The sequence below is a fragment of the Mytilus edulis genome, chromosome 1, assembly GCF_963676685.1.
Source record: "Mytilus edulis chromosome 1, xbMytEdul2.2, whole genome shotgun sequence".
NCBI classification, from domain to species: domain Eukaryota; kingdom Metazoa; phylum Mollusca; class Bivalvia; order Mytilida; family Mytilidae; genus Mytilus; species Mytilus edulis.
Window position 1 is genome coordinate 18,589,143 of NC_092344.1, and position 14,609 is coordinate 18,603,751.

The 14,609-nt window shown below is 32.4% G+C and overlaps 1 protein-coding gene and 1 long non-coding RNA gene across 2 annotated transcripts; both read left to right on the plus strand.

The window, feature by feature from the left end:
* The first annotated feature begins 1,306 nt into the window (after positions 1–1,306).
* Positions 1,307–9,888, plus strand: LOC139525617 (uncharacterized). Its single transcript, XM_071321107.1, has 4 exons — positions 1,307–1,518; positions 4,921–4,980; positions 7,095–7,311; positions 8,156–9,888. Exons 2-4 carry the CDS (start codon positions 4,942–4,944, stop codon positions 8,419–8,421), a joined length of 522 nt encoding a protein of 173 aa, XP_071177208.1. The 5' UTR covers positions 1,307–1,518; positions 4,921–4,941; the 3' UTR covers positions 8,422–9,888.
* Positions 9,889–10,472: 584 nt separating this feature from the next.
* LOC139525633 (uncharacterized) lies at positions 10,473–12,765 on the plus strand. Its single transcript, XR_011664968.1, has 2 exons — positions 10,473–11,431; positions 11,866–12,765. It is a non-coding gene; the product is annotated as an uncharacterized lncRNA (long non-coding RNA).
* Positions 12,766–14,609: the final 1,844 nt, after the last annotated feature.

A 14,609-nucleotide genomic window follows, 5' to 3' on the forward strand; every position in this document is an offset into this window, starting at 1 on the left:
CCCAACTCAATCTGATTAGGTAATTGAAAAGGACAGACGTGCTCTAAAGTGAGCCTTATATGAAACACGCTTGCAAATAAAGCACTTCACTACACAATCTTCTAATCACGAGAGTTTAGCTGAATGCATGAAAGTATTATCGTAATCTATGCTATGACTTTTAAATAAATCTACTAATGGACAAAAAAAACCCATAAAATCAGAAATGTAAAGTACATTATATGTATCTGATTAAACCAACAAAAATTGAGAGTGACAAATATTGATTAACAACAATATAAACAGAAGAAATATTCATTTGACCAAATACTTAGTTGGTCAAATTTTCGATTCAACTAGAACATTTGGCCGATGTAGACGACTAAATTTTTTCCACTGCAGTTACCACCACTCATTGTTTTAAATGAAAAAAATAAATAAAACTAAAATGTAGAATAACAAACTTGTTGAAGAAATTGTTAGTAAATCTCGTCTTTATCTCAATGTGAGTAATAGTCGGATTAAGGTAACTGATTGATTAATCAACTTGACGATCTCAAAGATACATTGTGAAAGTTTAAAAGCAATTACAACATGGAGAACAGGATATGAATATAGATAAAATGATATAATAATATCAAACGTTTACAATTGGCAAATTAAACACTTTGATAATGAAAAAAGTACAGAAAATGCATAGATGAATAATGTTTAGATATTCGTTAACTTAAACGAGAGGCTTTACCGAGGCCAAGGATTTTTTTTTCTTTCAATTTTAGCATTACATATAGTGGCAGATGAGGGTGAAACAAACATTTTTTTTTCTCAGAATCAAAAACAAATTATTTTTTTCTCCAAAAACTGGAAACAAACTTTTTTTTCCAAAAAAAAACATAGCCCCTCCCCCCCCCCCCCCCCCCGAAAATCAAATGGTTGCTGCCAAAATCTCCAACAATCTAATTAAAATATAGATCGCTGATTTCGTAGCTCATATGTAACGAAATCAGAGATCTTTTTAATTATATTCAATCTCGAATAAAATCTTGTCAAAACATTTCATTTTCGGAAGTTTTTTTGTTGTTTTTTTTGCGACATCTAAATGATAGTAAAATCAATTCCTTTTCAATCATAGATTTCCAACCATCCCCTCTTTTGAATATGCAAACAAATAATCCAATTTAGATGCAAAATGTTTTAATGTACTTTAACAATTTGACCCGTTTCTAATTCTACGGTTTATCAACAGATTTGTACATCATTAGATATGATTACGCCTGACCTTTTACATGTCCTAGTATGTAATGATTGCTGGGAGACAGTTCTGACAGATTTTTGACAGCTATTACATACTGATATTGTTACCTGGATTTATGTCTCATATTTTTTAGTCAATTCATAAAATCAGTCATTCTCTAAAAAGTGTCACCTTGTCGAGTTAATGACACAGAATAACTGGACTTTACATCAGTTCTACCTAAAAGACGACATTTGAAGGCGAGCGGAGGAGGGTTCATTTTGATGAGAATATTGGCTTTAAAGGTAAGTCACGATTTAGCTCTGAAATTAACAATGTTATGTTTAAATTTTGCATTTCCGTTCTTGAATTTAAGGTGATTAGGTATGAAAACAATGCACTTAATTGTGTTCCCTGAATATGAATTAGTTTTGGGAATGTATAAATAACTAAAATTAAAATAAATATATTTTTATGAATGTACGACAAATTAATTTTAACGTGGAAACCGATTATGATTCGGCCTCTAAACTGTAGTAATAACATTGTGAGCATACTATACAGAGGGGGGCAAGGGGGGTCCCAATAACAGCAAAACAGCAAATTAATTTGGCTTATAACAGATAACAAGGAATTGAAATGGACAAAAACAGATAACAGTAAATGAAATATTAAAATAAGTCGAGTCCTTGACAAATCCAGTATTTCTTATTACGGGTATAATCCTTTGTAATGAATTCCATTTTCTATGAACATGCATGGTTTTTAGAATTATGTATATGTATTTGGTATATTCTTGTCCGTCTGTCGTCAACATGTCGGACATTCTCTCAAACACTCTTTGAACAATTTACATCAAATCTTGGTAAATTGTTTATATCTATTGACGTGAGCTCCCTGGCGTTTTTTATAAATTTTAGATTTTAAGTTTCTGAGAAATGGGGTTTTATTCAATAAAAATGGTGTTTTTTCTTCTTCAGTTTTCTGATAATATCTCAAAAATCCTGTCACAAAATTGCAAGGAATTTTGGTGAATTGTTTATATCTATTGACGTGAGCTCCCTATCGTTTTTTATAAATTTTAGATTTTAAGTTTCTGAGTAATGGGGTTTTATTCAATAAAAATGTTGTTTTTTTTCAGTTTTCTGATAATATCTCAAAAATCCTTTCACAAAATTGCAAGGAATTTTGGTGAATTGTTTATATCTATTGACATGAGCTCCCTTTCAATTTTTATAAATTTTAGATTTTACGTTTCCGAGTTGAGGGGTTTTATTAATTAAAAAGGGGGGATTTTCTAGTTTTCAGACATTAACACAAAAACGTTTTTAGCAGTTCTCATGAAACTTTTCTGAATTGTTTATATCTATTGTTGTAAGCAACCTTTCGATTTTTATTTTTTTTTCATGTTATTCAGTTAAGGGGTTGATTCATTAAAACAGATGGTATTTTCCAGTTTTCGGACAATAACTCAAAATTGTTTTCAGCAGTTCTCATGACACTTTGGTGTATTGTTTATATACATGATACTTATTGACTGATTTTTATAAATATCTGATATGACACTGAGAAGTTATTGAATATTTCAAAAAGATGACGGGCGTATCATGCGCTCATGGTGTAGCTATTTATTTGTTATAGTATACTTTTTTCAGCATTTTTTTTTTGTACAATTATAGAAACTCACACATGCTGATAATTTAAATAGTGAGTACTAAAATTGAGAATGAAAATGAGGAATATGTCAAAGAGACAAAAAAGATATCTAGTAAAAATTCAAGGGCAGTTATTTGTATCAAAGTAGGTCCAATTGACATAATCCTTGTGTTTGTTGCTACTAAAAAATGACCTAAAAGAGTTTTAATATATATATTCGCATTGTGACTTTTTTAAATGCCCATTTAATGAGGTGTGTGATTTTTTTCTGAATAAGACTAATAGGCCAAGTTGTATATAGGGTAGAAAAATCAAAAGCCCCAATTATAAGCATGCAATTTATCAAGTACCTCGAACCAATTTTGACACTCCAAAAGTAATTTATTCCACTATTTTCATAGGCCTTATTTGAACAATTTTTTATCAGGTTTTTGATTGTACCAAGTCTACTAATAAGTAGAATACATAGTTTAGTAGTGGAACGATGGCTTAAAGACGAAATAAATCTTTGTTTGTAAAGAGTTATGTGCAGCTTCGGCCTTGGACCCAGTACATGGTGGGAACTTTCATTGTACAATGTATTTGGTTCTGCTATGAAAAGAGCTGAGTCTATGTGCCATATAATATAAAAGGTTAACTGGTTGCAAGGACCTAGTCCTTAATTAAGATCCTTGTCAGATATTCCTGGCCATATGTTTTCCTCTTTGTCATATTAAGAATTGTTCTAAGTTCATATGTTCGTTCGTGGCTGTCAAAAAAATGCTAACATTCCAATTGTCGATAACAGTTAACAGCAAATACATTATCACAATAACAGATAACAAAAAAACTAAAAGCCCAATAACAGCTAACAAAGAATAAGACAATAACAGCTAACAGCAAATATATTTTCAGAATGACAGATAACAAAGAATTAAAATGCCCCATAACAGCATAACAGCTAAACCCCTTGCCCCCCCTCTATACAAATTTGTAATGTGTGGGAGATAAAGGATGTGAGAAATTGATATCTCAGAGATTGATATACCAGGGATTTAATGAACAGGGATTGTTGCCAGGGATTTTAAGAGGTATGGATTAATAACCTTTTTTCTGGATTGGAATTTTGCCTCACTAAAGGATTGAGGACGTAAGGATCACAGTTATAGGTGTATCATAATTTTCGAGTACTAGTATCGTTTTCTTGAGACAGGATTATTGAAAATATATCCTATGTTATATTTTTGTTATATTATTTCTGTACTTTTCAACAAGTTTATTTTCGGTCGTTGATAATAATTACAGTACGAGTATGTTGATTCTAAAAAAAAGTTTCAAATCTGTTTTTTTTCATTTAATTTAATGAATACGCACGCCATGCCTCTTAATCCTTCTAGTGGACCGCATGATCATTTTAGATATACACATAATCCACCAAGGAGCCTGTATGCATTATCGGGGTCCGTCTTCTCATTCTTGGGGCATGCACAAACACTGATACTTTTTGCGTTAATCGTATACCTCAACATGCATTGGTATACAGACTAATGCAAAGATAAAGTATGAACATCCACGAAACAGTGACCAAACAACAAAAACAACGCATAAACATATACAAATTATCTTGAGTTAAAATAAATCTTCAACAAAAGACAGATGTCTTAACAATATCTCAAAATCTAAATTGCCTAGAGTTTAAACAGTTGAATAAATTTAACATTAATCAGTAAGGTTCAGAAAACTAACAACACACACGCTGCTCAATACTTTATCATTCATATTAATAAAATTATAGTCCGGTGTCAAGCAGGGTTGTTCAATTCCTGCTTCAATAAAATATGATTAATATAAGGTGAATTGGGAAAACGTCAATGGGACAGCAACAAAACAACAAAAAATAAACAAAAGACATTAACACACACAACAGTAGAGACAGGTGTTCTAGCTTCGTGACAATTACATAAATAAGTTGTTATGTAGTATTTCAATTTATTTTAGTTGTATTACATGTTTTATCATGTTGTGGTTTGTTTTAACAGCCAATATAAACACAATTACATTGTTACTTTCAGGGTGACTTTTTCAAGTTTTAGATGAGTCAACAAAAACTTATTTTTATCCTACTGCAATACGTGAGTTTTAATACGATTTTCTATTCTATTTATAAAAAAACATCTACTTATTACTATGTTGTATATTCTATAATTTATGCATATTGTGTAGTAAAGTTTTCAGTGTCTCATCGGCAAATATCCACACTTCTATTTATCTTTGTATTTATTGTTTTTGTGTGACATCATGGTAAAAGAGGGACGAAAGATACCAAAGGGACAGTCAAACTCATAAATCTAAAACAAACTGACAAAGCCATGGCTAAAAATGAATAAGACAAACAAACAACAGCACACACGACACAACATAGAAAACTAAAGAATAAACAACACGAACCCCACCAAAAAACTAGGGGTGATCTCAGGTGCTCCGGAAGGGTAAGCAGATCCTGCTCCACATGCGGCACCCGTCGTGTTGCTTATGTGATAACAAATCCGGTAAATAGTCTAATTAGTAAAGTGTAGCATCAGGCCAAGTTAAAACAAAAGGCTGTCACAACGACAGCAAACCGGATTTATTAATATTTATTTGTGTCCTGGCAATATCACAAGAACCATTACTGATGAATGGTGAAAGTGAAAATCGTCAATATCAAAATTGACCTCCATTTTGTCATCAGTATCAACATATTAAAATTTGAAAAGCTTAGATTGAATGGTTCATGAGTAAATGCAACAACGTGAATGGAAACGCCATTTTACAATCTTTCAAGAACCATAACTCCTGAACGGTAAAAGTCAAAATTGTCATTATTGAACTTGACCTCTATTTTGCCATCAGTAAGGCAGCAACCATTTGATTTTCTGGGGGGGGGGGGGGGGGGGGGGGGGGGGGGCTACGTTTTTTTTTTTCTGTACAAAACTTTTTTTTTCGCCTGTGGCGAAAAACAATCTATTTTTTTTCGCGACAAGTCGAAAACAATTTTTTTCTTTCAATTTTAGCATTACATATAGTGGCAGCTGAGTGTGAAACAAACAATTTTTTTTTCTCAGAATCAAAAACAAATTATTTTTTTCTCCAAAAACTGGAAACAAACTTTTTTTTCCAAAAAAAACCATAGCCCCCCCCCCCCCCCCCCCCCCCAGAAAATCAAATGGTTGCTGCCTAACAACATATAAAAATTTCAAAAGCTTTTGTTGAATGGTTCATGAGAAAATGCACGGACACGACTGGAAACACCATTTTTCAATCTTTCAAGAACCATAACTCCTGAACGGTAAAAGTCAAAATCGTCATTATTAAACTTGACCTCCATTTTGTCATCAGTAACAACATATTAAAATTTGGGAAGCTTTGGTAGAACAGTTCATGCGTAAATGCACGGACACGACTGGAAACTCCATTTTTCAATCTTTCAAGAACCATAACTCCTGAACGGTAAAAGTCAAAATCGTCATTATTAAACTTGACCTCCATTTTGTCATCAGTAACAATATTAAAATTTGGGAAGCTTTGGTAGAACAGTTCATGCGTAAATGCACGGACACGACTGGAAACTCCATTTTTCAATCTTTCAAGAACCATATCTTCTGAACGGTAAAAGTCAAAATCGTCATTATTAAACATGACCTCCATTTTGTCATCAGTAACAACATATTAAAATTTTAAAAGCTTTGATTGAACGGTTCATGAGTTAATGCACGGACAACATTTGATTGCCGCCCGCCCGGCCGCCCGCCGTACATCCCCAAATCAATAACCGACATTTTTGTCACAAAAATCCGGTTAATGAAGAAAAAAAAAGAGAAACCAAAAAAAAAAAGTATCAGCATGAAAATACATGTAGCGTAATTGTTTCGGTACAGATCTATATGCAACGACTGTGATATATAAGAAAAGTAAAGCAAGAATATTTAAGGATACATACTATAGTCTGCCTTAAGTGCTAAGACAACCTCTGCATAAGCCTTTTAGTAACAACCTCAATGTACTGGTCGACTCGGAGTCAGAGTGACACGTTACCTTATAAGCTACACTAACTTAAAACATGCGTCTTTCCAGTGTATAGAAATGTACATGTTGATACTAATATACAGAATCGAGTCCGGAATGTGGCTTTGGAGTATACCCACTGTACAATGGCCATCCATTCATTTCTCCAATACGTATAAATCTTGAGTCTGTTTTATTGAAGGTGTTGTTCTGTTCATCAGTATACTGCTCCGTAACATTAGATGACCACAGCATAGAGTCAGAAGGTCTACTGCCAGCTTACAACATAGTCAGTAATCGTGATGTCGTAGAAGGCAGTGGAGATGAGGGGGTCGCTCCAGCAGAAAACGTTCGTTTTACAGCAGAAAAGTGTGACTGCTCCAATATAAATACAACACCCGACTCACGGGTTTTCTACAGTAAGTGTGATTTTGTTGAAAAAATATTGTGGGTATAAGTCAATCAGACAAAAACAAAAAATGATTATTAGTACTACAAAAGATTTCTACACTCTAAAGTAAGGTTAATACAGCTTTGATTTAAATATTTTCTTATAAAAAAAATCACATGTTTCTGTCATAAAATCCTGCGTCAAGTCAGGAACTAACCTGGGGTCCTGGCTAATCTTGTCAGTAAGCTACGACGCGCAGCTAGATATCGGGTCGGGATACCAGGCTAGTCAGGAACATGGCAGTTGTTTTCCATACGCTGATTGATGTGTTTGAGCTTTGATTTGACCGTTCGTTTAGGGGATTTCCGTTTTGCATTTGCCTTGGGGTCCGTTTTTTTTTTTTAAATTATTTAATTTTATCCTATCGTTCGTTCTTTCAGTAATATGCATCTTCCACTCTTAACTTCTTCTTAACTAGTCAATACTTCCGTGGTACGCACGAATGGCCCTGTAAAGGATGTATCTCTTGTTCGATATTATTTTAGAATGATTTTAGGTGTTCCTCGAAACAAAATATGGACTTATCCTTCAAATTGGGACAAGCGTTTGGAATTGAATACAATGCAGTTTCATTATGTCTTTATAATCATACCTATAGCTATCTAGTTTGTTGACTAGACAGTTTATTTTTAAATCACTAACCCCAAAGGACGCATGGTATCCATCGTATGACATAATATTATGAAACTGAAACAATAAAGACACAGTCAATTGAATATAACATCAATGTCTGTATAAAAAGTTACACCATACATAATTGCCATTGGCCATTTGACCTTAAATTGTACTAGTCCACTTGTTTATTTTCACAGATAGTCCCGAACCACTAGTTGTTACATCGACTCCATCTGTTGTAGTAGCTATAATAGTGATACTATCAATCCTTTTGCTGATCTGTATCAGTGCTATCGCCTATCTACTCGGTAAAGTCAAATACCTTAACATGAGACAGAGGGCTCCAGTGCCGAACAAAACCAAAGAAGATTATGACTCAGATGAATACTCAGTGATGATGGATTGGTCGAATGAACCGAGTATAGTGATCAACCAAAAGAAAAATAGGAAAAGAGAAATATGAAAAGACTCTACTCATCTACGTTAGAGGAAATGAACAAGATCGAAGAAGTCAAAATCCATAATGAGTAAAACAATTTAATAGTAACGAAAAGGATTTACGGGCATGTAGACACATTTATTATTTGAACATTATAAAACAATTTAGTATTTTGATGTAAAAACAAATTGTAATGAACTTTTTGTACTGATAGTTGTGAATATGAGTGTTGTGCTTGATGAAGTACATCGAAAGAACAAGAGACCTTTATTTTTATTCCTTTCATTTTACACCTTTAAAATGTTAGTTTGATTAAAAAGCGTCTTCGTTAGAACCTATAAATGCAATCATTCTATAAAAACGTAATAGTTCTTTTATATTCAATTTTATTTTTTCGCAATCTTTTACAATATATGAAAAATCACTGTATAAAATTTATTTAAGCAATTAGCTCTATACTGTGTTAACAACAGCTATATTTTTATTGGAACACATTCTGCATTCTTGTAACTGGATATTTATACAATTGTTTTGTACTATGTTTACTAGTTATGGCTTTAATGTATTTTTACTGGTAACCCAAATAAACATATAGAACTCGTACAATATGTATATTGTTCTATAATGTTTCATAATAATGTTACAATATAAACATGATCAGTTTACATATTACTTTCAATTTAATTAATAAACATTTAACCTTTTAAAATGAAGACAATATGAATTGATATCTATGGTTCAATATATCTGTGTTTGTTTGCCTTGTTTGATGTTCCACAAAAATCTCTCTACACCAGGCATGGCAATTAAAGACGCTTTTCATTCTTTGTTTGTATAATTTATACATTAACAATACAACCTGGTCAATATTGACATGGACTCCCTCTCTATCCTTTCGTTAGAGTTTGCCGTTCTATCCCAATGATCATTTCAAACACAGATTTGCATTCTTTATGAAAAAGGTAAGATAAATTCCGAAGTTTATATAAAATTATCATTAAATTAATAAAAATAAAGTATTTTCATAGTTTAGTTTTGATTTACTATGTTCGGCAAGTTGTAATCAATTCCAGTTTTCAAAAATGATTAAATTTTAAACACAAAATTTCGTATACTTTAACACCCACTATTTTTTCCACTTGACAACTTATGATTGACGATAAATTTGATAGTTTATTTGATATAAACTTGTTTTACCTGTAAAATATATGATAAAATTTGACTTAACTATATATTATGTAAGATATACAACTTCCTACATTATATGTAATTATATATATAATGTATGTATATAGACTTTAGTCACTTTTTGTCCTCAGTTTTGTCATAGACTAGTTGTTCGGCCTAAAGTTCAATATCGATAAGATGATGAAACCTGAACGAACTTGCTAACCTTCTACGTTATTTTGTCTCTGGTTGAGAGTTGTCTCATTGACAACCATAACACACCATCTTTTTTTATTTTATATATTAAAGAGTCGAAATGATAAACTTTCATAAATTTACTTTACTGACTTACTGCACTGTACGCCATTTGCGTGTAGGGCAACAACGAAGATCTTCTGCTGTTGTTGATCGTTTACAGTTTTCAGTAGCGTGCCCATGCCTGTTGATGTTTACTAGCCTCTGCCTCTACATTGTCCCTCTCTGTCATTTTGGGTCTTCCTCTCTTTCTTTTACCTTCTAGGGTTTAGTTGAGTACTGTCTTAGTGATATCCCTTTTCTCTTTCCATAGGACATGTCCAATCAACATGAACTGTATTCTCACAATGAACGTGGTTATATCGTCCTGTTAGTATCTGATGAGAGGATTCTGGTTTGAGATTTTTTTATGGCTAATATTTATCAAAGGTACCAGGATTATAATTTAATACGCCAGACGCGCGTTTCGTCTACATAATACTCATCAGTGACGCTCATATCAAAATAGTTATAAAGTAAAAAGTTGAAGAGCATTGAGGACCCAAAATTCCAAAAGTTGTGCCAAATACGGCTTAGGTAATCTTATGCCTAAGATAAAAAAATCCTTAGTAATTCAAAAAAATTGTTTTGTAAACAGGAAATTTATAAAAATGACATTATAATTGATATTCATGTCATGTCTCTCATGCTTTTTGTAAGGAATACGGAGTTTGTTTAGGTCGTAATATGCCATTCTCCAAGATTGTGATCCATATAAAAATACAGGTAAGACACATCTGCTGTAAAGTTCTGTCACCAACACCATAGTCTCTCAAATTGAGAGTTATACTATTATTTTCAGAACTTTTGAGCATTTTTAATATTATTCCTTACTAAAACTAAATGGGTTCACATAATTAAATTTTCTCAATGTAATTTTATTAGATAAAATGAAAATTTTTGATAGCGGACTGTCCTCTCGTGCGGAGGATAACATTGATAATGGAAATAGGGAATATGTAAAAAAAAAAAAGACAACAACCCGCCCAAAGAGCATATAACGGACGGTGGCCACCAAAGGGTAACGACTCGATCCCCTCCCTGGTCAAAGAGAAAACTTTGAAAATAATATTTGCTGCTTATCCACAGCATATGCAAAATCATGAAGTGAAAGTAAAGTTGGAATTATGTGTTTGTTTTCTCACCCATGAACAAATCTATGTTTATCGGTCTAGTAGTGTCCATGTTATCTTTTTGTATATGTATGTAAAAGTTTCCGCTGAACTGAGTGAAACAGAAATGTTATGTGTGTCATTTTATTTTCAATTAATCGTTGTAACCTTTAGTCCGCAAAAAATATCGGATTGCAGTCCCTACTTGATGACTTTGTTGTGATAATTCCAATGTAGTCAGTGTATGACCAAAACAAAAAGATCATACATAATCAACATATAGATTAAATACTTGAATCAGGAAATGTTCAACGATTGTTTAAAAGCAAGAGTCGTCTTGTTGGTTTAAAATTTGAGTGTTCTATTAATCATCACATTTTAAATGGAAGTTTAAAAGTCTTTTATTTATTAGTCTTGTTATATTTTGGTTAAAGTGACATATCTACCGATGCACACTCTAGGTAAGTGTTTGATTTGTCAGTTTGTAAAACACTTCTTTTAATTATGACGTTAAAAAGTGTGTATTCCCCAGTCTTCAGTCGGATTTTTAAGATATACTTATTCATATTTCTGGACTTAATTACTTTAACTTAAGTTCTACGCGCAAAATACACCGCGAAAGAGTTCATTTTGGGTATATTTAAAAGATTGAACTATTAGCTTACTGTTTATAGGAAACACGTTAGTGAGAAGTCGGCTTTTAAAATATGCAAAAATAAATTTTATAGTTAAATTAACGATCAGAGTCCTGTTAGACGACGCAATAACAATTGATTTAGTTCTATTAATCCTCTTTAAGGAGAAAAGTTTATGGAGTTTCTTATCAATCTATATTTATTCCGTCTTATAGAGAAGCATAACTCGTCCCTATAAAATGTTTTACATCTATTCATAGGTCGATTAAAATGTTTAACACCATGACACGCAGTCTACAGATTCGTACAATTGGACGTGAAAAAATGTAAATTGGCCTCACTAACAAAGCTAAGTATTTAAACGAAAATTAATTCATCTAGATTAAGAGAAGGAATAGTTGGAACTCATGGCTGGAGCCAAATTACGTCAGAAAAGAACATGTTTGCTAAGTGAAATTAAAAAAGAACCAGTGACTATGGCAATGTTTCCGCAATATGATCTGACGAAAGACGTTCGTTTCGAGCTTATGAAGAAAGTGTTCGGCTCTGAACATTTACACAAGAGACATACATTCTTGACTAAAGACACAGAGCGTGAGTGTAGAGCTCACGACCGACAGAAGAAACTGGTACAAATAGAATACGATAGAGAGAAACAGAAAGTGCAACAACATTTCCTTAAGTTATTGAATAATACTAATATTCCAATGGATGATCTGAGATATAGTTACAATAATTGGCCTCATAACTTCCACAACAGACCAAGTAATAAACAAGAGGAGCTCGAGCAAGCCTCTCTTGAATGTACTGTCACTTACAGAGATGGAAAAGAAATGTACTTTCCCGCTAAAAATAGGAATGAAATTCTACCTAAATTGAAACAGAAGGCAACGAAACCAGAAATAGTTCATAGCAAAGGGACAAAATTTCCGTTGTATAAAGAATTCACAATGTGAAGATGATATGGAATATATACTTACATTGAAAATGATTTTGAGAACAACGGTTAGTTTTTCGCTGTTAATTACCGTGACTTCCTTTCTACCTCGAATGGATCGTTTCAATTTAACGTGTAAGGTAAACATGTCATTTTTATGTTATATTTCTGTGAAAAAGTAAACAAGTGAAAATATTTCCAAAATATAAAACCATATCATAAAGCAGTTTTTTTTTCATTTTGTCGTATAAGGCACCACATTAAACAGAAACAATTTATTTTTGTTTTTCCCTTCGTCAATTATTTCCTGAAAAAAATCCACTATTTATATTGACAAAACAGTTGTGTTTATTATTGTTTAAATAAGAAAATAAAACTAAAATAGCAAGAAGGAGACACAGCCAAAAAATACAATTTGAAACATTTATTGTGTATTACGTCTTCACAGTTAAATCTATCGGATGTGTGCTGATATTTTAGTCTTTGATGTATGAATATCGTGTAAGTTGTTATTGGCTTTCAGTAACTATAAGTACACTAAGATCAGAACTTTGTGTCATTGCATTTTTGTAGTTGTTGCTTTTTGTATGTTTTTTTTGTCGATTTAATGAGTCAAGATATTTTCAACTGATTTTTATATTCTTATGTTGTGTAACTCAATTGAATTATGTTTGTGCTGTTCCAAGTCAGATAAGGCTCTAATTCAATGGTAGTTGATTCTTTCTGTGCGAACAAAACTTCAAACCCAACCTCTCTGAAAAGCCGGATCAGACGGCATCTTGTATTTTGGTGAGATTCGTGGTTTAATTTTCAGTAGTTTTGTGAAGTGTTTTGTAGACTGTTTTATATCTTATCGTTTTTCTCATGCCATGCATGATATTGTCTTTTTTCCATCTACGATGTTGTGTTCTTTACCGTCATCCTGTTATCTCTTTACTCCTTCCCATTACTTCCACAAATTGTCACTGTAATAAGATCTATTAAAAAAAAAACACACGTACAGCAGCTGCAACTGCATATTTTTTTCGACAGAAGTATCTTTTGTAACAATTATTTAGTTATTGCTATGACACAATACTTCGACGATGCAAGTATAATAACTCGAATTAGACTATTCAAATATTAGTCATCACGTGTGTTTTGTTGTTTGAAAATCATTCGTAACTTATTGCCATTGATATAATTATCGAAAAAATGAAAACAAGAGAATTTTAATAATACAAGAACAGACATAAAAGTAACATAATATAAACATAAGTACTGACAATAGAAACTCAAACTAGATAATAAAGTTCCGTTCAAAACCCAAGAGTAAAATCAGGTATCATGGAAGAACTCTCATATTTTGATCCGCCTGTGGATTACACCAGCTTGTCGGTTGGCAAAACCAGATCCGCATATATAATCAAATAAGAGAAGCGACAGGATATTTAGAGAAACAAGTTACATGTCATCAAGCATTCGCCATACCCCCATCTTATGGCATTTCACATATCCGTGATGGGAACCATACAACAGTATTTGAAATGATCTAAATGTATCTTGATTAAACCATTTGATGTTTTGTACGTTAAACACACGTTTTGTCTACAGCATAATTATCAGTGACGCTCAAATCAAAAAGTTAAAAGTCGAAATAAATTAAAGACATTGAAGACCCAAACTTTTGAAAGGTTTTCTTGCAATATATAGCTTCTAAAATATCTGGAGGTATAAAACCTTACTATTTCAAACAATACAAAGTTTTGTAAACAGTTAATTTATAAATAAATGTATGATAGTATCAAAGATAATTCATGTCAACACAGACTATAAGGCTGCTTTAACCACCACCATCAGTGCAATCGACATAGTGGTTAAAAAAGTCATCAAAGATATCAGGCCTGTAATTTTGAACGCCAGCCACATGTTTGGTCTACAACATACTCAGTGACGCTTGAAACAAAAATAAATATTTATGCATTAGGCTTCTCAAACAGGTTGTCGCAATCGAAAACAAGTAAAATAACAAAAATGCAAAACTCCAAAATCCAAAATCTACGTAAGATGTGCAGTAAAATCGATATC

Bases quoted from the DNA above. Each gene is read 5' to 3' on its own strand.
- LOC139525617 (XM_071321107.1), top strand. From the start codon at position 4,942: ATGAGTCAACAAAAACTTATTTTTATCCTACTGCAATAC. The intron at 4,981-7,094 runs GTGAGTTTTAAT...GTTTTATTGAAG, and splicing joins TTTTTATCCTACTGCAATAC to GTGTTGTTCTGTTCATCAGT. The intron at 7,312-8,155 runs GTAAGTGTGATT...TTATTTTCACAG, and splicing joins CGACTCACGGGTTTTCTACA to ATAGTCCCGAACCACTAGTT.